General features: G+C 41.3%; 1 protein-coding gene across 1 annotated transcript in view; it reads left to right on the top strand.

The window, feature by feature from the left end:
* MYO3B (myosin IIIB) overlaps positions 1 to 25,670 on the top strand; it is a 474,746-nt gene continuing 449,076 nt past the window's right edge. Inside the window, exons 1-3 of the mRNA XM_029225906.1 lie at positions 1 to 101; positions 646 to 747; positions 1,000 to 1,071. Coding sequence (XP_029081739.1) covers positions 79 to 101; positions 646 to 747; positions 1,000 to 1,071 — 197 coding nt within the window. The 5' untranslated portion in view covers positions 1 to 78. The remainder of the gene's footprint in view (positions 102 to 645; positions 748 to 999; positions 1,072 to 25,670) is intronic.

Here is a 25,670-nt window from a genome sequence, read left to right as displayed (position 1 = left end):
TGCCAAGAAGGGTTCATTCCATCTGGGAGATCAAAGAAGGCTCAACCAAGAAGATGGCTTTGAAAGTGGCCTTGAAGGATGCATAGGATTTTATTAAACAGGTAAAAGCGATCGGGGCCTTCCGGGCTGGTAAAGTGCAGCAGAAGCAAAGGCAGGTTAGCTGTAGAGCACACACTGTACCTGGGGAATGGAGGCCTTTAAATGCCAAAAAGAGTTTCACGTTAAAAGCGATGAGCAATCCCTGGTGTTGTAGGGGAGTGATGTGCTCCATTCTGAGATTTGAAGGGCAGAGTGCTGTGGCACTGTGAAGGAGGAGTTGAATCATTATTTTAGTGGTCCGTGTGAGAAATAATCAGGATCTGAGGGAAATGGAGAGAAAACTAAGGAACTGCAAAAAGGTGCTCAAAAGCCCAATCTACTGGATACTTGAGGTGAGGGACACGGGAATTGAGTTACTGAGCCTTCTAAACTCTTATTTATTAAAATTAAATTACTTATTTTTTAAAGTTATTAAATTACCGAGTGGGTAATGATTCTAGTCACAACAACAGAGAGCACGGTGGGGGAAGCTTTTTGTTAGAGTGTAGGATTGAGTTTGGGATAGTTCTGGGGTTCCAATGACCTACACTTCGAGTTTTCTCACAGGAAGTTGGAGCGTGAGATGCAAACCTGGGGTGACTCCTGTGAGGCCATGAGGATAAGACCCAGTGAAAGAGGGCAGAGTCTCAGGAATACTTCCATTTGCAGGTAATTGTGGGGTCTGGTTACTGTACGGTAGGTGGGGGTATTTGTTAGACTAGGTAAGTCGATGTCCCTAACTAAGGGACTTGAGGATTGAGTGCAACTTGTCTCTTAGTGAATAGGAGGCCAGAGAGTGAGTGACTAGGCCAGGGTGGCGGAGATGCAGGGCAGGAGATGAGGAAGGTTGTGCAGGAGATCTGGGGACAATGTAGCAGGAAATTCAGATCTCTTCCCACTTAAGAGTTTGGCCTCTCACAGGAGCGACCAGCAAAGGTGGGAGGTCCGCAACCAAGATTCCATGATGCACTGGAGAGTCTGGCTTAGCGACAGGTAGGTCTTCTTCCACATACTTTCTCCACACCCGCTTCCCTGGAAGTTCTCCCAGACATGGCTTTTAATTCACTCTCTATTTACTGTTATCTTCCTTAAAAGCAAACCCGGACTGTAAAGAGTAGCAAGAGGGAGATCTTACGGTGATCGAATAGATCTGTATTTGATTGTAGTTCTGTATTTGATTATACAGATCCACACATGTGATAAAGTGACACCCACACCTATTTTACCAATGTTAGTTTCCCAGTATTGATATCATGCTATTGTTATGTAAGATGTAAGCATTGGGGGAAACTGGGTGCAGGATATAGGGTCATCTCTGTACTATCTTTGCAACTTCCTGTAAATCTGTATTTTTTAAGGCAGGTGATTCTGTTCAGTCCATCTCTCTTTGATATCTTTGTTCTAGACCTATTGACTGACAACCAATTTGAGGCCTTTCTCAATCCCCCTTAACTGTGTTTAAGCATCAACCTTGAAGTTTTTTGTTTTTTTTTTAAATTTCTTGGATTCAGTTCCGTTTGCCTCCAGATCTAACTGGCTAGCTTCCAATTCCAATAATACTCTGTCCCCCACCATTATACTTATTTTACTATTTTGAAAAAGAAAGATATATGATAAAAGATATACCTACATATGTCCACATATATAGATTTATAGGACAGAGTTTCATCAGTTAAGGGGTTTAACAGTGACCCAATGCTCTTTTTTAACTCACCCATCCACCATGTTTATGTAGGCTCTATGTTCTTGTGTTATTCTGTCCTAAAGACCCTGATGCAGACAATCTTCCACCCTTTACTGGTAAGAAAACTAAAAACAGTAACAGAAGTAACTGTCCTAAGATGATTCAACCAGTGAATGGTCAGGCCAAAGGCAGAATTAAATCTTTCAAATATTTCAGCTGTAACTGTTTACTAAATTAGCCACTTTAAAAAAAAAAGAAGCTCACCAATACTTATGACAAGGACCAAATGAAAACCAGACAGTGTGCCTAAAAGAAATATCAAACATTTCTATCTTTTATTGTCTGTGGAAATTGATGACAAGAAGTAGGATAGAGGAATATAGAGGTGTTTTATGTATTTATTTATTTTAAAGCAACAGGTACTTATTGAGGGCCTTAAATTCAAGACCCTATGTTGGTTGTTCCTGGGAATACAAAGAAGTAAAATGTACATATACTCAAGGGGGTTATGCTGTGGTTGGTGAAACATTAATTTACCTATAAACGGTAATTAGCAATGCATTTATGGTATGAACTACAAATGGCTAGTAGTATAGTAAAAACAAACAAACAACTATAAATGTAGTATAGTAAAAAAAAAAGAAATCTATAAAAACTTCCTAGGATTGGAGACACTGATATTCTTGAGGAGTATGGACCTTGAAGGAGGAGAAAGGGAACAAGAGATACAAGATAGGCAAGTAGAGGGCTGATGTTCTCAATCTACTAGGAGGAAATAGAAGGTAACTGTTAGAAGCATAGACTTTTCTTCTGCTTACTTTGGGCTTAATTTGCTCTTCTTTTTCTAGTTTCCTAGGGTGGAAACTTAGAATACTAATTTTAGATCTTTCTTCTTTTCTAATAAATGCAGTCAATGCTATAAATTTCTCTCTGAGCACTGCTTTTGCTGCATCCCACAAATTTTTGATAAGTTGTGTTTTCATTTTCTTTAGTTCAAAATATTTTTAAATTTCTCGAGATTTCTTTGTCCCAGGTGTTATTTAGAAATGTATTATTTAATCTGCACATATTTTGGGATTTTCCAGTTATCTTTCTGTTATTGCTTTCTAGTTTAATTCCTTGTGGTCTGAGAGAAACTTCATAGGATTTCTGTTCTTTTAAATTTGTTTAAGTGTGTTTTATGGCCCAGAATGTGGTCTAGCTTGGTAAATGTTCCATAAGAGCTTGAGGAAATTGTGTCTTCTGCTGTTGTTGGATGAAGTAGTCTGTAGATGTCAGCTGTAGCCAGTTGATAATGGTGTTGTTGAGTTCAACTGTGTCCTTACTGATTTTCTGTCTGCTGGATCTGTCCATTTCTGAGAGAGGGGTGTTGAAGTTTCCAGCTATGATAGTGGATTGATCCATTTCTCCTTGCAGTTCTATTAGTTTTTGCCTGTTTGATGATCTGTTGTTAGGCACATACACATTAAGAATTATTACATCTTCTTAAAAGAATTAACCCCTTTACCACCATATAATGCCCTTCTTTATCCCTGATCACTTTCCTTACTTCGAAATCTGCTCTGTCTGAAATTAGTATAGCTACTCTTGCTTTCTTTTCATTAGCGTTAGCATGGCATATTCCTCATCCATTTATGTTTAATCTACATGGGTCTTTAAGGTGAGTGTCTTGTAGAGAACATACAGGTGGGTTCTGCTTTTTGACCCACTCTGACAATCTCTGTCTTTCAGTTGGTGCATTTAGACCATTGACATTCAAAGTGATTACTGATATAATTGAATTAATATCTACCATATTTGTTACTGTTTTCTATTTGTTGACCTTGTTCTTTGTTCCTGTTTTTGTCTGCCACTCTTCCTGCCTTTTGTGCTTTTAATTGAGCATTTTATATGATTCCATTTTCTTTCTTTTTTAGTGTATCAGTTATACTTCTTTTTTAAAATACTTTTAAAAATGGTTGCCCTAGAGTTTGCAATATACATTTACAATTAACCCAAGTCCGTTTTCATATAACACTATACCACTTTATGGGTGGTATGAGTGCCTTATAATAACAAAATAATACTAATTCTCAGTCCCTTGTACCATTGCTGTCATTCATTTCACTTATATATAAGTATACAAAAGCATGTGTGTGTATAAAATCTAATACACATTGTTGCTATTATTATTTTGAACACTGTTATCTGTTAGATCAATTAAGAATAAGAAAAATAAAAATTTTAATTTTACTTCATTTCTTCTTTCTTTGATGTTCATCCTTTCTTTATGCAGATCTAAGTTTCTGACCTATATTATTTTCCTTCTCTCTAAAGAACTTCTTTTAATATTTCTTGCAAGGCAGATCTACTGGACAACAAATTTCTTCAATTTTTAATTGCCTGAGAAAGCCCTTATTTTTTCATTTTTGAAGGATGATTGGACAGGGTACAGAATTCTAGGCTGATGGATTATTTTTTCTTTCAACACTTGAGGTCTTCCACTCCATTCTCTTCTTGCTTGAATGGTTTCTGAGGAGGAGTCAGAGGTAATTCTTATCTTTGCTCCTCTGTATAGGTAAAGGTTTCTTCCTTCTGGCTTCTTTCAGGATTTTCCCTTTATCTTTAATTTTCTGTAGTTTCTGAAGATGATATGCCCAGGTGTAGTTTATTTTGTTTGTTCTTGACATTTATCCTGCTTGGTGTTCTTAAGATTATTGGATTTGTGGTTTGGTGTCTGATACTAAATTGGGGAAATTCTCAGTCATTATTGTTTCAGATATTTCTTCTCTTCCTTTCTCTCCTTCTCCCTCTTGTACTCCCCCTATGTGTATGTTTCACCTTTTGTAGTTGTCCCACAGTCCTTGGATAGTTTGTTCTTCTTCTCAGTCTTTGTTCTCTTTGCTTTTTGGTTTTTGAGGATTCTCTCGCTATATCCTCTAGCTCAGAGATTCTTTCCTCAACTGTGTCCAGTCTACTCGTATGCCTATCAAAGGCCTACTTCATTGCTGTTCCAGTGTTTTTTTATCTCTAGCATTTCTTTTTGGTGCTTTGTTAGGATTTCCATCTCTCTACCTACACTCTCCATCTGTTTTTTTTTTTTTTTTTTTAGCGGTACGCAGGCCTCTCACTGTTGTGGCCTCTCCCTTTGCGGAGCACAGGCTCCGGACGCACAGACTCAGCGGCCATGCCTCACAGGCCCAGCCGCTCCACGGCATATGGGATCTTCCCGGACCGGGGCACGAACCCGTGTCCCCTGCATCGGCAGGCGGACTCTCGACCACTGTGCCACCAGGGAAGCCCTCTCCATCTGTTCTTACATGCTGTCTACTTTATCCATTAGAGGCCTTAGCATATTAATCACGGTTGTTTTAAATTCCTGGTCTGATAATTCCAACATCCCTGCCATGTCTGGTTCAAATGCTTGTTCTGTCTCTTTAAGGTTGTTGTTGTTTTTTTGTGTTTTTTTTTGCGGTAGGCGGGCCTCTCACTGTTGTGGCCTCTCCCGCTGCGGAGCACAGGCTCCGGACGCGCAGGCTCCGCGGCCGTGGCTCACGGGCCCAGCCGCTCCGCGCGATGTGGGATCTTCCCGGACCGGGGCACAAACCCGTGTCCCCTGCATCGGCAGGCGGACTCTCAACCACTGCGCCACCAGGGAAGCCCTAAGTTGTGTTTTTTTACCTTTTGGTACATCTTGTAATTTTTTCTTGATAGCCAGACGTGATGTATTTGGTTGTTTCTCAGTTATTTTTTCTCCCCCCTGAAGTGGTACTGGATGGCTTAGAGCTGGCTGGAGTTGGGTATTTCCCTTCCCCTGGTCACTTAGACTCTGAAAATACCCCAGCAGGTCAGGCTCTGATAACTACTTTCCCCGCCGAGTTCAGGCCTTGTTAAAGAGAACAGAGTGCTCTGGCGCATTTCAGAGTGCTCTGACGCGTTGCAGTGCGTGGCGCTTTTCCCCTCCCCCTGACAGACGGATGAGGCATTTTTCTCTGATATTTACTGTGGGAAACTGGTCAAGCTCCTGGAGGTAAATCTCACAGTATTGTGGGCCCCCCATGACCAGGTCCTTATGGAGTTTTAACTCTCAGAGTTGTGGTCCGCACTGAGCCTCCAGCAAGCCATCGATTGTAGTTCAGGTTTTCCTACCCCAGCACTGGCTCCCGCAGCTGTTTCTGCTTGTGAGTCTGCTCCAGCAGCTACAACTCCCGGTATTTGCCTGTCTCTCCAGGCTTGGAGGCTGCAGTTTGCCTTGTGTCCTCCCCTCTCTTATGCAATCAAGAGAGTTGACTTTTCAGCCTGTCAGCTTTTTACTTCTTAAGACCAAGTGGCTACTCAAGCTCCTTGCTTGTGGAAACGGAAACCAGGAGTCCCAGAGCATAGACCTTTGAATCGAAGAATCATCTAATTAGCTCTCTGATCATGGGTAAGTTATATAGTGTCTCTGGTCTCAGTTTTCTCACCTATAAAATGGGAGTTTTAAGGGCACTGACTTCTGGGCTCATTGGGAGGATTGAATAAGTTAGAATGGAGACTCCCTTGATGTTTTAGATGCTGCAGTATCTTCCTCCATTTGGTTAACTGTCTGTTTACTTTGAGTTTTGCCCATAGTGTTATTCATGGAAGAGAAATGCTTAATTTTGATGTCAAAATTATCAACTGTTTACTTTGTGCTTTTGGGAAGACTTATTTAAATCAGTAAAAAGTACTTAGAAGCCTAGTAGAAAAATGGGCAAAAGATATGAATAGGCAATTCACAAAACCAGTAACCTAAATGACTAATATGTCTATGAAGGAAATACTCAACCTCACTAACAGGGAAATACAAACTGAAAGCATAATGAGATATTCTACTAAAGTGTGGTATTCTGGCAGTACCTAGCAAAGATGAATATACATATATAATTTGTGACCCAGCTATCCCAACCCCGGATATTTATTACAGAGAATCTTTTTGCATGGGACATGGGTAGGAGGTTTACAGTGCTTTTTTATTATTCATCACAGAAGTAGTAGATACACATTGAGTAAGCTCTGTAGCAGTCAGAAATAATGAACTATAAGCGTACATAGCTGGAGAGATGATTGTTCGAAACCGTGGTGTTGGGTGAAAAAAGAATAATATAGCACAAACCATTTATGTAAATTAAAAATTTATACACATAAAAACATAATTTTCCAGCTTTATTGAGGTATAATTGACATATAATGAAAATTATGTATATATATATTTATGGTGTACAATGTAATGTTTTGATGCAGGTATACATTGTGAAATGATTACCACAATCAAGCTAATTAACACATTCATCACCTCACATAGTTATCGGTTTTTGTGTGTGTGTGGTGAGAACATTTAAGACCTACTCTCTTAGCAAAGTTCAAGTGTACAATACAGTTTTATTATCTGTAATCATCATGCTGTACATTGGATCTCCAGGAGTTCTTCATCCTGTATAACTGTAACTTTGTACCCTTTGTAATTTTAAAGAATATATTAACATCCGAAGATAAATCTCAAGGAAACATTCTCTAGGTCCTTATGTTTGGGGGCAGGGGGAGGACAGGGTGGGAAATAGAATTGGGGATGCTGGAAACAAACAAGACAAAAGATGGACATTGTGTAGGTGGAAGATGATTGTCCCAACTCTCTGACCCTAAGACCCCACCCCCCAAATGAAAGCATCAAGTTTTGTGAGGACGATTAACGTTACCATTGTAACAACAGTTGCTGTCTTTGATAGGTAATGATGGTGAGGGAAATATGGGTGAGGGTGAGGAAAATTTTATGAAACAAAAGGATTTTATGGAGATCTAATGGTCTTTGTAAATTAGGTAAGGTTAAATTAAATCAACATACTTCTCAGATCATTCTGGTTAATGGCCAAATGCAAATTGTAACTTCAAAATGCAGTTTTACAAATGTTTCAACAAATGATAGTCCTCTATACTTTCTTTTTATGTTTATCATTACTATTAAAAAGTTGATGTTGAATGCATATTCAGAAAAGTACACAATTCATAGTTGTTTACTTTAATGAATTGTCACAAAGTAAATATATCATCACCCAAGTCAAGAAATGGAATACTACCAGAGAAACCAGAAATCCCCCTGTGCCCTGCCCCAAATGCTACATCCTTTCTCCTCATCAAAGACCTATTGTCTTCTAACACCATGGCTTAGTTTTGTCTATTTTTGAACTTTAGAACTTTTAAAGGCTTTCGTATAGTAGGAGTTTGAAAAACAATCTAAGGCTGAATATTATATTTGTACTTGATAAAGATTTCATTTTGTAAGTAGTATTTTTTTTAAAAATTGAGTTTCTAATTCTTCATTGCTAATATATAGAAGTTGAATTATTTTTGTGTGTTGGTCTTGTATCTTGTGACCTTATCAAACTCACTTATTAGTTCTAGGAGCTTTTTGTAACTTTCTCAGATCCTTCCTTGAGGACAATCATACTGTCTGTGAATGGGGACAGTTTTTTCCTTTCTAACTTGTAAGCCTTTTATTACTTTTTATAGCCTCATTGCAGTAGCTAGGATGTCAGGTATGATACTGTATAGGAGTGGTAAGAGCAGACATCTTTCCCTTGTTCCTGATCTAAGGGGAGAGTATTCAGCCTTTCACCACTAGGTATGATGTTAGGCAGAGGTTTTTTGTAGATCTCCTTAATTTTATTTTTTAATTTTATTTTTGGCTGCGTTAGGTCTTCATTGCCGTGCATGGGGGGCTTTCTCTAGTTGCAGTGAGCAGGGGCTAGTCTTCATTGCAGTGCGTGGGCTTCTCATTGCGGTGGCTTCTCTTGTTGTGGAGCACTGGTTCTAGGAGTGTGGGCTTTAGTAGTTGTGGCACGCGAGCTCAGTAGTTGTGGCTCATGGGCTCTAGAGCGCAGGCTCAGTAGTTGTGGCGCATGGGCTTTGTTGCTCTGAGGCATGTGGGATCTTCCTGGACCAGGGCTCGAACCCGTGTTCCCTGCATTGGCAGGTGGATTCTCAACAACTGAGCTACCAGGGAAGTCCTGTAGATGTCCTTTAATACAGGGGTCCCCAGTCCCTGGGCCACAGACCACTACTGGTTGGTGGACTGTTAGGAACCAGGCCGCACAGCAGGAGGTGAGCAGCGGGTGAGCGAGCAAAGCTTCATCTGCCGCTCCCCATCACTCCCCATCGCTCGCATTACCTCCTGAACCATCACCCCCCCACCCCATCCGTGGAAAAATTGTCTTCCACGAAACTGGTCCCTGGTGCCAGAAAGCTTGGGGATCACTGCTTTAACAGAAGTTCCTTTCTCTTTCCTTTCTCTTTCTAGTCTGCTGAAAGTTTTAATCATGAATGGATGTAAAATTTTGTCACATTCCTTTTCTGCATCAATTGGTGCGACCTTTAGACTGTTGATGGAGTGGATTACATTGATTGATTTTTGATTATTGAAACCAGCCTTGCATTTCTAGGATAAACTCCACTTGGTGGTGGTATACTATTATTTTTTTATATTGCTGAATTTGGTTAGCTAATATTTCACTGAAGATTTTTGCATCTATGTTTATGAGGTATATTAGTCTATACTTTGCTTGTACTGCTGTATCAGTGTAGTGCTAGTGTCATAAAATAAGTTGGGAATTATTCCGTCTTTTTCTGCTTTCTGCAAGAACATTGTGTAGAATGTGTGCTATTTCTTCTTTAAGTGTTAGGTGGAATTTACCAGTGAAACAGTCTGGGCATGGGAATTTCTTTTTCAGAACGTTTTAACCATGGATTTAATAGTTTTAAGATTATGTAGGTTATTTATTTCATTTAGGGTGAGTTTTGGTAGTTTGATTTTTTAAGAAATTGGTTCATTTTATCTAATTTAAAAAATTGAGATGTTCATAGTATTTACTCATTATCCTACTAATGCATATTGAATCTATAATGATATCCTTTCATTCCTGATATTGGGAATTTGTGTTTTTTATTTTTGTTTTCTTTTCAGTCTTTGAAGATGTCCATCAATCTTATTGTTATTTTCAAAGAACTAGCTTTTGATTTTGTGATTTTTCCCTATTTTTCTAGTTTATTAAGGTGGAAGCTTAGATTATTGGCTTGAGATTTTTTTTCGAAAGTAAGCGTTTACTGTTTGGAGATTTTGCTGGTTTTTCTTTCTGTTGTTGACTTATAGTTTAATGACATTATTGTCAAAGAACATATATTGTAAGATTTCAATTCTTTTAAGTTTGTTAAGGTTTCTTTTATGACCCAGTATGTGGTCTGTCTCGGTGAATGGTGTATGTGTACTTGAAAAAAAATACATATTCTGCTGTTGTTGGGTTGAGAATTCTATGAACATCAATTAGATGCCAGTGGCTGATGGTGCTGTTCAATTGCCAATGGTAATTGTTCACACCAGCAATTCTATAACCTTGCAAATTTTCTGTGTACTACTTCAATCAATAACTGAGGAGTGTCAAGTCTCCAACTATAATTGTGGATATTTCTCTTTTCTGTTCTTGCGTTTTTGCTTTATGTTTAAAGCTCTATTGTTTGGTGCATACACACTTAGAATTGTTATGTCTTCTTGGTGAAGTGATCGTTGTATCGTTATAGAATGTCCTTCTTTGTGCCTGGTCATTTTCTTTGTTCTGAAGTCCGCTTTGTCTACAATTAACATAACCACTCAGTTTTTGTTTTTTTCTTTTTTGAAAATGTGTGCATGATATATCTTGTTTCATCCTTTTACTTTAAATTTACCTATATCATCATATGTGAAGTTAGTTTCTTGGGTACAGCATATAGTTGGGACATTAAAAAAAATTCATTCTGATAATATCTATCTTTTTAATTGCATATTTAGACCACTTACATTTAATTATTATGTTTAGATTTAGGTCTATAATTTTAGAATTTGTTTTCTCTTTGTGAGTGTATGTTTCTGTTTTCAGCTTTGTGAGATCCTAAGCAAAAAGCCTAAAGAGTCCTGCATAGGCTTCTGACTTACAAATAACAGATTTGTGTGCTTTTAAGCTGCTCCTTTTGTGGTAGTTTGTTATGCAGCAGTAGAAAAGTAATATAAGTTTATTCCTACATCGAATCAGAGGTGGCCTATGTGATCAGTAGAATATGAAGGAAGCGACAGTGTATGACTGAAGACAACCTCACACAGGCACCATAGTAGCCCTGTGAAGAGGCTGGCATGGAAAGGGATTGAACCCTCCTGCCAAGGGCCCGCGTCATCTTCCAGTCACATGAGTGAGCCGCCTTGGCAGTGGATCCTCTAGCCCCAATCAAGTCTTTAGATGTCTGTAGCTGTAGCCAACATGATCACAACTTCATGAGGCTCTTGGCCAGAACCACTTAGCCAAGCAACTCCTGACCTCAGAAACAGTAAGAGATTATTGTTTAAGCCACTAAACTTTGGGGTACTTTTTAATGCAGCATTAAATAACTAATATATAGACCTATTGTATGTGAGGCACTGTTCTACATGTTAGGGATATAGCAATGAATAAAGCCAAATGCCTGCTGTCACGGAGTTCATACTCTAAGGGAGAAGATAAAAACTATATAAATTAGATAAACATGGCAGGTGATAAAAGTCAATCAGAATAAGAAGGATGAAAAGTGTTGCTGAGGTTTCTATAAGATGGCGAGGGAGTATACCTCTTTGATAAGTAGAAATTTGAACAGTGATCTGAAGTGGGGGATGAAACCACACAGATATTTGGGGGCAGAACACTCTAGCAGAGGGAGCTTCAAATGTAAAGACCACGAGGTGGGAGTGTCCTTAGTGACTATGACGAATTGCTAAAGATAGGAAGAGTTCTGTGTCTAGTTTTAATTGATATACTTCTAGAATGTTTGAATGAGAGTTGCCAGATCAAATACAGGATTCCCTGTAAAAACTGAATTTTATTTATTTATTTATTTTTGCGGTACGCGGGCCTCTCACTGCTGTGGCCTCTCCCGTTGCAGAGCACAGGCTCGGGACGCGCAGGCTCAGCGGCCATGGCTCACGGGCCCAGCCGCTTCGCGGCACGTGGGATCCTCCCGGACCGGGGCACGAACCCGTGTCCCCTGCATCGGCAGGCGGACTCTCAACCACTGTGCCACCAGGGAAGCCCAAAAACTGAATTTTAGATAAACAACATTTTTTTTTAAGTGTAGGCATGTCTCAAATATTGCATGGAGACTATTTACTAAAAATTATTAGTTGTTTATCTGAAGTTCAAATTTAACTAGGTATCCTCAGTTTTTATTTGCTATATCAGGCAACCCTATTTGGAGCAAAGGAAAATCTGAAGACAAACAGCTAAAATGATTACAAGAATGGAATATACATTTTTTGGAGGAATAATGAAGGAGTTTATATGTGTATTCTGAAACAGAGAAGGCTAAGAGGATTCTCCCATCCCCAAATTAGGGCAACAGAATAGAATAGAAAATACAGAGTATTGGGAGCTAGTAAAGCTACCTTTACTTCCTGGACAGCTTCCTTTTGATGTTCTGTAGGCAATGGAAACTAAAACCCCCTGAATATATACATGTCTTTGGACAAGCATTCTCATAGGTAGCATAAAAGGGTCGTGTCAGATAATATCTGCAATCCCTTTTGGCTTCAACACTCTGATACAATGAAGGGTTAGAAATTGTACAGTAGCTTGTTGTTTTTCCATCTCCACAGAGAATAGAGCATGAGTTGTTAAGTCTTGCAATGAGACAATTGATTAAATGTAAAGAACTGAACTGAAGGGCAATTAAACACTGGAATGACTTTGCCTGGGAGGCTGTGGAATCTCGCTCTTTGGTGATCTTTAAAAGGAGGCAGCAGCTGTTGTGGGTAACGGCGGTCACAGAGTGCCATCTTGGAGAGGGAGGATTGAACCTGGGAGACTTTTGAGGGTCCAGATCCTGGGAATCACTTCTTTTTGGTCTAGAGAAGTAGAGGGAAATGATCCTTTACTTCTCTTAGGAGTTGGGACCAGTTCTCTAAGTTCACTGTCATGTTGATGTAGCCCTAAAACAGGCTTTCAGACCTGTCTTCTTTATACCTGAATCAGAATTACTCAGAATGATTTAACTACTAGAATTTTAAAAATGCAGATTCCTGAGACCCACCCAGACTGACTCTGAAAGAAGCTTCCGGATTATGCATTTTAACAAGTTCCCCAAGTGGTCCACATGTATACTATGGGTTGAGAGCCATGGTCACTGAGAAATGAGAGTCTTTCTTGCTCTCCCTAGGGACAGACCTTTAATGACCTTTATAGTCTTACATTGGTGACTGAGGCCTCTGCCTAAGCTTATTTCCTGGAGGGGAGGTACATAACGCTAAGAATGAAACTGGAGAATGGAGATGCTGAAGGATTTAAAGATGATTTTAGTCAGGTTGTTCTAGGCCAAGTGAAGGAGTGGAGGAGAGGGAAAGAAACTGGGGTTTACTGGACACTTTGGCCAAACACTTGCATTACAATGAAAACCTATGTCCTGAAACTATTTCTGTCCCTCTTTGTTTTATCTTCTTGAAATCTTCTACCAATTTTTTTCTTTGAAAAAAAAAAATGGGATGGTACCTTTATTAAGCCAAAAAGAAGGATGTTTTCCATTCCATAGTAAGGATAGATTGGAGATGCAGAATATCCCAAGCAGCTATGGGTGGACAACCATCCCTTCTTAAAGTTTCTGGAAAGAGCCAAAGGAGCTGGTAAAAATATAACAGAGGAAAAATAAAATAAAATAACAGAGGAAGAGCGTGGGGTCATCTAAGTAATTTAATGTATTTTAATATTATAAATATTCTGACGCTGTATTTCAAGAGTTGTTGTTGTGAGTCCTTGATGAGGGAGAACTACGAAGGGAGGACTCGTAGGTAGACCATTCCAGTATCCCCGCCAACGTCACTGGAGATTCTCCTGGAGCAGGTCCCTCCAGCCAGCTTTGTAGGTCACCTCTCAGCTCCAGGTCACTTTTGGAATCCTCTCCAGACTTCTGCTGAACTCTGACTTGCTTCTCCCTCTCCTCTCAGCGTTTACATGTATCTCTGCTTCAAGTTTGGCTGTCTTCAAATGACCTCCCACTGGTGGCTGGCCCTGTCATTATTAAGGTGCCCCATGCCTCAAACTCCTCTACCTTCTGAGGCTCTTTTGCCTCCTTTCTAGGTTGATGCAGGGCAGGTAACTGGCTTTCCTGGACTTTGTCTCCTCTGCCTTAGACACAGAACCCTGAACCTGCCTATGTGTGGCAGTTGACTTGGGGTCAGGGGACTAGCCAGCCTCTTGCACACTGGGGACTCTGAAACATGCCAGTGTTTACTGTTTGAGCATCTCAACAAGCCATTTCAGCCCAAATGGGGTAAACTCACTTCTTAGCCCAGGTCCACAAAACTTGCCTCAGAACGGACTACAGCTAGCCTTTGCCTATGGTGATTCCAAACTGATTCTAAGCATTTCTTCCAGCATTTTCACACAAAATAAATTTTTCTCCTGGCACAGCAGCCTGGTTTGATTTGGGTTATTTGACTACAAAAGCCCAGAGGCCAAGCATTTATTTAGAAATATTAGGAATCAGCAGCACAAATGAGATTGAGTTTTTGTGAAAAGTTAGAGATTTCTCATTTAGGAAGGGAGTTCCCGGAGGACCCCATTAGCCAAGCCTCACTAGTAATTAGTCTGATTTCTCAGGCAAGAGGCAGGCTGATTGTCTACCATCCATTCCGGAACGCCTAGAGACACTTTAAAACCTACCACCCGTTGAAAAATATCATTGGAAGATTTCCTGCTGTATCTAAAGTCTTTTCTTTCTTTTTTTTAAAAAAACAGAGCTTTATTGGAGTATAATTTCTTCACAATACTGTGTCAGTGTCTTCTATTAACTAAATGTTGAAACTGAGATCAACATATGAAAATATGAACAAAATGGCTGATTATAAATGTGTCTTTTCAAATGGCAAATCATGGGTCTATTACTGAGGACACTCAACTATAGAGAAGTGGAAAGGAGCTGAAATTTATTAAGCAACACTGTGATATACATGTTATTATCCAAGTTTAATAGAAGAAACAGCTGAAGCTCAAAGAAGGTAAATAACTTTCCCAAAGTCATACAATGAGTTCGTGGCAGAGCTAGGATTCTATGGACTGAAGTGAGTGCGGTTTCCAGAAGCCAATGTAAAGGTCAGGAAAAAAGCAGCATTGAATTGGTGGCGTTGGAGGCTGGCTATCTGGCTATCAAGAGCCAGGATGATCTAGTTGGCCCAGGGACAGAATCCATTAACCAAGCGTGTACAATGAGGCCGATGTTGAAGCCAGTGTAGATGGCTCGGCTTGGGTGTAACATGTGCTCACCTGAGCATTTGGACTTGTCTCACCATGGCGCTTTTGGGATACAGATCTGGAAGCACACAGCGTGTGGCCCTGTAACAAAGTCCTTGGGGGAGGAGGCTCTAGTGGTACCCTGGGTCATGAAGCCCACAGCAGCTCTGGTGCCTGACACTTCAGAAATGCCCAGAAAGGTTCCTCTCAGAGTAGACAACTCACAGAGACATTGGCAGCTTAGGTGCAGACAGTTCACCCCACCTCCTGCAGTTGCTTTCTTTCTTTTTTTTTAATTTAACATCTTTATTGGGGTGTAATTGCTTTACAGTGGTGTGTTAGTTTCTGCTTTATAACAAAGTGAATCAGTTATACATATACATATGTTCCCATATCTCCTCCCTCTTGCGTCTCCCTCCCACCCTCTCTATCCCACCCCTCTTAGGTGGTCACAAAGCACTGAGCTGATCTCCCTGTGCTACGCGGCTGCTTCCCACTAGCTGTCTGTTTTACATTTGATAGTGTATATATGCCACTCTCACTTCGTCCCAGCTTACCCTTCCCCCTCCCCGTGTCCTCAAGTCCGTTCTCTACATCCTGCAGTTTCTTTCTGACGCGTTCAGGAGGGCCCCAGCTTGCAGCGCTCTCGTGCAGGACACAGAGCACCGACCTTGGCTGCTTCCCCCTCTCTTGACACCAGGAGGTGGCGCCGTTGCCCACTTGACTTCTCCCGTTCCTCCATTCCAGTGTGTACTGGCCTCTGTAACTTCCTTCCATGCTGCACCCAGAGGTCTCCCAGCTGTACAGTGTTGGGGTGGGGTGAATCCCCTTCACCCTCTCTTGTGTTCCCAAAGTTCCAGGCTTCCCGTTTCTTAAAGAGTTCTCATGGGTTGTGCTATTTTATTGATCCTCCTCCAGTCCTGTGGGCTCCTAGGAACCCTGTAGAGATAGATCCCCCAGGGGCTTGTGCCTTTTGTTGGCCCTTCAGAATTGGAGTGTCTAAGACTCCATTGTTAAAAATGCTGATTTCAAGGCCTTACCCCCAGAAACTGAGTTGGTAGGTCTGGGGTCTGGGGCCTGGATGCCGTGTCTTCAATAAGCTGCTCAGGAATTCTGGCACAGAAGTTGCGTTGATGAACAGTGGTGTTGGAGCCGCAGTGCTACCCTGCCTGAGCCGTCTGTGTTCACTGGACTGGCTGGATGCCAAGCTCCTGATGGGCAGGGATGATGGCTCATTCACGTCTACACCTTAGTGTCGAGCCCAGGACCTGGCACCCGGTGTGGTGTCAGTAGATGGCTGGGGCATGAAAAAGTCGGAGGTACTGTGTGAGTGGACTGTTCTTTACCAAGTTAAAGAACTGGCTGAAAAATCCTCCCGTCCTTGGTGCACTGTGTTGACAATGGGCCATCCTAAGTCCCACGTGCTGAGAGTAGAATTTAGGCAGAAGGCAATGGGAAGAGAATTTTAGCAACGTAGGGAACCAGCTCCCAACAGGCAAACAATGGCCGGGCAAGAAGCATTTAGGGCCCAAATCAGAATCTACATGTGGCTCAGTAAGTGTGTCTGAAATTGTAACAGAGAGGCCATCAGGCACCTCCAGAAAGGTGGGTGACAGAGCCAGACTGGGTGATGAGCGGGCTGCAGGAAGAGGGGTATTGCCCTCTCCACCCTGGCACAACCCCACCCCTCTGTGCCCCCGGTTTCTTCATGCCTTCTAGATCTCTTAGAGGGGAGTTCATTCTCTAAAGGCATTTTTCACTTTTTAAAGTAGTTTTTGGAGGCCAAAGAAGTTTGACCTAAGTGGGGGAATTGGTAACTTCTTCGAGCAGAGATTAGGCTTTGATGGTAAAATCGTCCAATATGCACAGCCCTTTGATTGAATAAAGCACGCCTGTATCATGTCCTCGTCAGACAGTGGACAGAGGCCTGAGCAAACCACGGCTTTAATCCCGGGAAGGCCCTCGGAGCAAACACCACGTGGCTCAGGGGGCTTTCTAGATTAGACTTTCTCCCACTGAGGACCCCTTCCTGCCCTGCAGAATCCATGTTTCCAGGACCACAGCCCCCAGATGGCCCTGAGCTCTGACCCAGTGGAGCCTTTGTAACTTTAGACTGCATCTGGAAGCTTCACAGAGTTGGGGGATGGGACCCTGTCTTTATAATAATGCAACCTAGCGGTTGCTGTGTTCTGACTGCGCCTGAACTTCATACATGCCTGGCGTTTCACCAGCACTGCCTCGTTTATACCACATAACAACCCTTTGAGGACTATGCCTCTCCAGAGAAGGAAACTGAGGCTGCGATGGCAAAGCGGGGCACAGCAACTTGCCTCAGGAGTCAGCTGCTGGTCCACTGGACACCCAGGCCACACTTAATCTCTGTGCTATGCTCATCTCTACTTTTTTGCCCCCAAAATGAAATTTAAAATCAGTCTCAGTTTTTGTTGATCATGACAGCAGGGCGTTGTTTATTTTCTGAACTGGACTTGGCATGAGGCTGTGGCTTCCTGAGTCCATTTTGATGCCTTTCCCTCATAGCGGCCCACTGTCCTCCAAAGTGGCTGCTATCGTAGAACACTTGCTTCAGAATTATAGGTAAATTCAAAATACTTCCCAGCTCATGAGCGTCTATAAGCCTGAGTGGCTTCACAGAGATGTTGCCTCATGTCCTTTTTGTTCTGGTTCAGAAGGTTCAGACTCTAAGAATATGTGAGAATCAGAAGAACAGCAGCTATATTTTTGAGCTTTTTATTTGGAATAATTTCCTACTTACAAAAAACTTGCAAAAATAAAAATAGTACAAGAGCCCCTATATTGTCATCATTTTTCTCTACTTGCTTTATTATTTGCATGTTTCTCCACTCTCCATATATATATAAGAAAAAACACACATACACACATATAATGGTTAAGAAAAAATTATATATAACATATATATAATATACATCTCTATATCTTTTTTTTTTTTTTTTGCGGTACGCGGGCCTCTCACTGTTGTGGCCTCTCCCGTTGCGGATCACAGGCTCCGGACGTGCAGGCCCAGCGGCCATGGCTCACGGGCCCAGCCGCTCCGTGGCATGTGGGATCTTCCTGGACCGGGTCACAAACCCGTGTCCCCTGCATTGGCAGGCGGACTCTCAACCACTGCGCCACCAGGGAAGCCCCCCTATATCTATTATAATAAGTATAATATAATGTTTTTCTGAACAATTTGAGAGTAAGTTACCTGCTTCATGGCCCTTTACCCCTAAATGTTTCAGTGTGTATTTCCTAAGAATGGCAATACTCCATAACATAATTTAATACCTGACAAAGTACGTTTATCTAATCTCCCCTCCATATATCGATTTTGTTAGATGGCTTATCAGTGTCCTTTCTAGCATTCCGCCTTCCAGCACAGGATCCAGTGTGGGGTGAGGTCTTGGATTTTGTTGTCATGTCTTTTAACCTCCTTTAATCTGGCTTTTATGACATTGATCCCCCCTTCCCCTCACACGCACCATTTTTTTTTTTTCACATATCTGTGTGCCATCTTTGTGCAGGGGCAATCTTGGTCGACCAATTCTTCATACTGTTCCAATTTTACTGTAGTTACTGCCAAAGTGAGCACCACACACCATTTGGTTTCGATAGCATGCTCCTCACTGTGCGCTTGTCTGGCGTTTCATCCTGGTTAGACTGAGGTTAGACAATCTCAGGTGATGTGAGTCCTGTCCAGGGTATCTGGAGCCACACAGTGTGATCTGCCCCGCATAGATGATGTTAACTTGGACCTGGTCAAGGTGTTGTACAATTTCTTCATTCTGGCTGCTCTTTTGGTCTTTTTGCCCTTGCCACTAATAAGCAGTGTGTGGGGAGTCACTTTAATTAATATCCCAACAGCAACTATTCTGAGGGCACTTTTCCCAGCCAAACACTGCGAGCCAGAGACATGGCCTCTTTTCATCCCAGGGAGGCTCCTTCTGCTTCTCGTGACCACAAGCCCGTCTCCTCTTGGCTCAAAGCCCTCTCGGGTACGCCGTATCAGGAGTGGGATCAGACCTGTGGTTTTTAATGCAGTGATTAGGAAGCTGCGGATGGAACTGGAGCAGAGAAAAAGAGGAAAGATGAAGTGTTAATTAGAGGATCTGTGAAGAGGGGGAAAGCCTTCAGAAGCCTGGCTTGGCTCCGGGAAAGGGAAAAATGGACTGGAGGGACTGGGAGATCAGGAGAGTTAGTCACTGAGTCACGCTAGTGAAGTTTGGCCTGGTTTTGTAAAACTGAGCCCCTGGCCTCCCACACTCTGAGGGATCAGTAGCCCAGGCCCTTGTCTTAGCAGAGTTCCCAGAGGGGGGGAGGCATCCTGCAATGTCCGAAGAAGGATAGCTTCTAGAGTGAGCTAGCAGCTGCCAAGGCTTCTAAAAAGACCACAAAATCCAGCAACCTCATAACAAAGCAGAGCCCCAGAGGAGTCATTTAAACTCCTAGCTGGCCCCCGGCTGTGCACAGCCGTTCCAGGACCAAGTGGATGCCAAGGTGCCTGACAGAGCTGAGCTGTGCTGGAAACACAAAACTGTCCAGCCATTCATGGAGAAATTCTACCCAGCACCCAGGGAAGCCAGGTTTTCATCTAGCTCTCTGCAAAACAAAGAAGTAAATAACGGTGTCTTCATTATTAAATTCTATTGTATGATCTCCAAATAGGCTTAAGAGAGGCCCCTTTGTTAGTGGGCCCCTGAGAAAAAGAGCTGCCAGGAAGCACTGTGAGGCTCTCTCTCAACCTGGGAAGGCACCCTGGTGGATAACGATGCAGAGACGTTTTTCTATCCATCCATCCATCCATTCTTTCAACCAATGAATATTTCTTGAGTAACTACCATGTACCTAAAGACCCAGGGCACTGAGCTGGAGATTGCGAGGGAAGAAAACTTCCTAATAATGAAAGGAGAAATAGCTCTGTCCTGGTTGGGTGAATAGAGGAAATCTTGACTTTTCCTGTCATTAAGAAAACGTAGAGCCTCTAATGATATTTATAAATACAGAATCTAGAATCTACTGAAAGAAAAGAACTTTGTTTTTCTCTTACTCTAGGGAAAGAAAAGAAAGAAACACAAGCTGGTCATTAATTAGAATCAACCATTAAGTCTGTGAGGTGGGGGGCTGCTAAAAGGTGGTAATTTGCTTTGCAGTTCGGCTCTGTAACTGGGACACAGCACAGCCCCTAGTGAGGCAGTGCTTTTCTATGCTCTCTGTCTTGAGCTTTTGGAAAATAGGTCAAGTAAGCCAGAAGCTGCCCAGAGGGAAAAGGCTGGAAAGAAGCTCATGTGCCAGCCTGTCTGGGGAGCAGAGAGTGGGGACTTGAGATGTAGCTCCGGAGACATGAGTCCCTGCCTCTCCAGGGGACTCCCGCATAGACTGAGGAGAGTGCTAAGGGATGACCAGGTGCCTTAGCTGTCTTGTGCCAGGGGGTCTGGGGGGAATGGAAGCAGCAGGGAGGGCCCTTTTCTGAGCCAATGCGCAGACTCCTGGGAAGAGTTGAGATTTCTGCTGTTTAAGGAATGAAATGGTTGGAAGCTCATGTACCCACTGAAAATGCTCCCCAGGATTATACTGACATGTTGGGCAGGGGTTTCTCCGGGTACCGAGAAATTCTGAGGCTGGATGGTGCACAGCAGAGAGAGGTGCTGTGAAAGAAGCCCCCCTTGGGAGCCATTTCTGCAGGATGAGAGTGTGCTGTCTGGCAGCCCCATGTCCCCCATGGGGAACTGGCTCACTCGAAGCCAAACCTAGGGGAACAAAGGTTCTTCTTCCATTCGAACCCTAGGGCTGGGGCAAGACCTCATGCTTTTATAATTCTTTGTAAGGAATGAGGAAATCATTGTGAAGTAACCTTCTGACCATGGCTGGCCTTTCTGTCTCCAGCTACAAACATTGACAAGCTTTTTCCGGAGGTATTTCAATTATTTGCTTGTCCAAGTGACTGGTTGTATTTCCAACCAAGCTGATGACCGTGACTAGAGAGAGAGAAGGAAGCACACCTGAAGCCTAGTCTCCACTGTGGAAACCTACCACGTGTCACTCTTACCAATATAGGACATGACCAAGAATCACAAAGTAAGAAGAACAAAATAAGCCAACGAAACATCTGAGACTCCAGAGTTGATGTCACAAGATGTTCCATTAATTTTATTTATTTATACCCTACCTACTTGCAAAAAATGTGTCAGAGCACGTTTAGATCGTTCACATGTGAAATCTCTCAGAGCCCCATTTCGAATCCATTTACACGAACTTTGTATGTAATTCTCACCAGTTGTCTCAGCTCTCAGGTATAAAAAGCAGCAGATTGTTAAATGTGGAAGAAGCTACTATAGGTAGGTAAACTGATAACAGCGAGAAATTAGGGTCAACAAGAGAGGAGCCAGAAAAACTACTATAAGAGTCCCAAGAACTCAAAACTAACTATCTAGACCCATTTAGTGTCGGGTTAAAGAACCCTTAGAATCTTAAATCTACTCTAGACTGATACTGATATTTTTATGGATGACCCTAAGTCTCTAAGAGAAGATAAAATTATGTTCACTTCACCTTGTTTAGGAAGTTGGAATATATTTGGTTAGGAAGATTTTTGCCTCATATGACTAAAATTCTAAAATTTTCTGTTTAAATAAATTTTCAAGTATTGGAAGACTTAGTCATCTAGAATGACTTAAGGTTCAAGGTTCAGAGAAGCCCAGGTAGCAAATTTTCATCTTGAACACAGGTGTGTTTAGGGTTTAAATCAGTTGACTCTTGATACAAATTATACTTCCCATCTTGAAAGGTGTAATTTGCAAATGGAATTAATGTGATTCATACAGCAGTGAATCAGAACCACAGGACCAATTTTTCATTTGGAATCCATATGAGCTTACAAAGAACCAAATGGAAGTGGTGCCTCCCCAAGTTAAAAAAAAGTTTAGAAATATAATTGGAGGTGTTTGATCTGCTAGAACCAAGTAACTTTTTGGTTTGGTTGGTTTGTTCTGGATCCCTGGAATTGGCTGGATGTAGGGCACACTGGCCGCTGGTCTTTGGCTGCTAAGAATCCATTCCCCTCCTTACATGGAGGGAATCCTGTTGGAGAGATGGGCTCTACCTCTCACGTGGAAGCCAGAGACACCCAGTCACCTCTGCTAGCCCTAAAAGGATGTGAGCATGTGACTCAGGATTCAGCCAGGATTAGCCTTGGCTTTTGAATCCACAGAGGGTGCTAATCTTTGGTGAAGTCTACACTATTTTAATAAGATAAGGAGAAGTGTCAGGGTGGGGGAAATGATTGCCTTTGGAAAAAAGCAAGCCTTTTTTGTAGGATAGCCTGTGATGTGTATGTATGTGTGCACGTGAGTGCGCATACATGTAACGTGTATATGTGATAGAAATACTCCTAGAGTCACACTTTGGGGTATAGGTGATGATTAGCCAAGGAAAATGGAAACAGTGGTACCAGAGAAAGAATCTGGATCTGCCCTAACATTTACATATTGATACTAGGGTGAGACATGGCCTGGATCCAGTGATACAAAAAGTAAACATAATGTTGGTAATAATAGTAATAAAAAATCTTATATTCTTTGAATGCTTAATATGTGCCAAGTACTGTGCTAAGGAATTAGCACAAATTATCTCATTTAATACTTATTGTTAACATATATGGTAGGTCCTGTTCATGTCCGTATTCTACAACACTAGTCATGACTGCTAGATCACCAAATCCAGGGGTCATTTTTAAGTCCTCATCTTCATCTTTAGTGGCATAGACCATATTAACTTCTTCCTCCTTTGGAAGTTTGCCTACTTTGTTTTCTAGGACACTATATTATTTTGGTTATCCCATTCTCTGGCCACTACTCTGTTTCTTTTGTGACCTATTCTTTCTCTGCTCTCACCTCTTATATAGGGGTCTTCCATCCTAAGCCTTCACACTCTCTATGGGTGATTCCATAAATTATAGTACCACCTATATATTGATGATACTCAAATAACAACAAGAGTAATAACTAACATTTATTGAGTGGTTTCTATCTTCTAGGTTCTTTGCATATAAGTGGTTTATATGTAAAAACTTATTTGATACTCAACATCCTGAAGTAGGTTCAATTATTGTCCTGGTTTTATAGATGAGGTAACTAAAGTACAGAGGCTTGTCAAGGTCACAGTGCTAGTCAGTGTTGCAGGCAGAATTCCAACCCAGGTGTTTACCTCAAGAACCTGAGTATGGGACCCTCTTTAAGAAAAAGAATACAAAATGACAAATAAAAATTAAGTAGAAAAGTGAATATTTATTTAGAATGAGAAAAGAAATCATGACAAGTTGAGAATCTTAAAGAACTGACAGAGGCTTCCATTTTTGGCTAAGATAGAGTAACAGGGACCACATTTACTGATACAACCAACAACACCATCAGAAAAAGTGGACAAAATATATAAAACAATGACTTTTCAAGACACTGGATATCAAGAAGCAAAGGACAATGATCCCTAAGAAATGGGAAACAAATGAAATAAACCTTACAATCTCCCTACCTTACTTCATTTATAGCTTCTAGGCTATAGTGCAAAGAAGGGAAATCCAGGTAGAACCAGGTAGACTACCTGAATTGGGAGGTTAAGCTGAGAGTCTGGGGAAAAGATAGCTAGAGTTCATAAACAGAGTCCTGGAGAAGAAAGAGCTGTAGAAAGAGAGAGAATTCCAGAGATCTGCAGAGAGTTCCCCTTAAGTATTTGACAGAGCACTAATCAATGCTTGTGTGTGAGGAAACTACACAAGGCTGGAGAAAGAATCATATGAAAGGATTAGAAGGAACAGTACCTAGTGTTTGTACAAGGTCAAGAATAGTACCTCTTCCCACCAGCCAGACTGGAAACCTTCATGATTCTTGAAACATAAGGTAGAATACTCAGAAGTAAATTGCCTCAGTAGTAGGAAATGATTAGCTCTAGACTAAAGACTGGTCTGCTCTCACCTAAAAATTTTTTTAAAAACAAGGTGAAAAAGAAGCTATTTCCTAGTAAATTAACTGCATCCCAGGAAAAAAACAAAAATATCTACAACACCACCAAAATACCCAACAGCCAACAAGAAAAATTCATGACTGGCATCCAATAAAAAAGTTACCAGGTATGCGAATAAGCAGGAAAGTATGACCATAATAAGGAGAAAGATAAATCACAATCAAACTAGAACTCACACAGATGTTAGAATTGGTAGGCAAGGACATAAGAACAGCTATTATAACTGTATTACATATGTTTAAGGTAAATAGAAACATGAAAATTATAAAAAATACAAATTAAATCTCTAGAGATGAAAACTACAATACCTACAGTGAAAACTATCAATACATTAGAGAGAATTGATGGCAGATTAGACATCATAGAAGAGTAGTGAACTTGAAGACATAGCAATATTTAGCCATTTTAAAGTGAAGCAAACGGGGAAAAATAATTTAAGAAAATGAACAGAGTATCCATATATTGAGGTACATCTTCAAGTGGCCTACGCATGAGCAATTAGAGATCCTGAAAAGGAAGTGGGCAAAGAAAAATTATTTGAAAAATATTGTCCCCAATTTTCCAAATCTCATTAAAACTACATGAAATGTAATGAATCCCAAGCACAAGAACACTGGAGAAAACTACACCAAAGCACACCATAATCAAATTGCTGAGAAAATATTCAAAGCAACTTAGAGGAAAAATGACAAGTTAAGGGCTTCCCTGGTGGTGCAGCGGTTGAGAGTCCGCCTGCCGATGCAGGGGACATGGGTTCATGCCCCAGTCCGGGAGGATCCCGCATGCTGTGGAGCGGCTGGGCCCGTGAGCCATGGCCGCTGAGCCTGCACGTCCGGAGCCTGTGCTCTGTGGCGGGAGAGGCCGCAGCAGTGAGAGGCCCACATACCGCATAAAAAAAAAAAAAAAAAAAGACAAGTTATAGTCAGAGGAACAAGGAAAATAATGACAGCAGGTTTCTCATCAGAAAAAACAAACCAAACCAAAAAAACCAAAAAAACCAAAACCCCAAAAAACTCCAGCAAGAACAACAACAACAAAAAAGCACAAGCAAAACACAAGACAGTAGAGTGACATGTTTAAAGAACTGAAAGAAAAAAAAACTGTTTACACAAGATTTTATACCTAGCAAAGATATCTTTCAAGAATGAAGGCAAAATAAAGCCTTTTACAGACATACAAATGCTGAATGAATTTATCACTAACAGGCTTCCAGTACAAGAAATATTAAAGGAAGTCTGTTAGGCAGAAGAAAAATGATACTAGATGGAAATATGGATCTACAAAAAGGATTGAAAAGTATTGGAAGTGATAATTACATGGGTAAATATATGAGTTTATCTTACATTTAAATCTCTTTGAAAGATAACTGATCTTGTCATCAGGCAAATGCAAATCAAAACCACAATTAAATATTACTAGGGTAGCTATTGTAAAAAAAGATGAATAATAACATGTATTGATGAGGATGTAGAGAAATTGGAACTTTCATACACTGGAAACTGGACCACTGCTGGTAGGTATGTAAAACAGTGCAGCTCTTCTGGAAAGCAGTCTGGCAGTTCCACCAATGGTTAAACATAGAGTTACTATATGACCCAGCAATTTTACTC

This window comes from Monodon monoceros, unplaced genomic scaffold (assembly GCF_005190385.1).
Source record: "Monodon monoceros isolate NGI ecotype Baffin Bay Population unplaced genomic scaffold, NGI_Narwhal_1 Super_Scaffold_16, whole genome shotgun sequence".
NCBI lineage: Eukaryota > Metazoa > Chordata > Mammalia > Artiodactyla > Monodontidae > Monodon > Monodon monoceros.
This window is presented reverse-complemented; position numbering and strand designations above follow the sequence as displayed.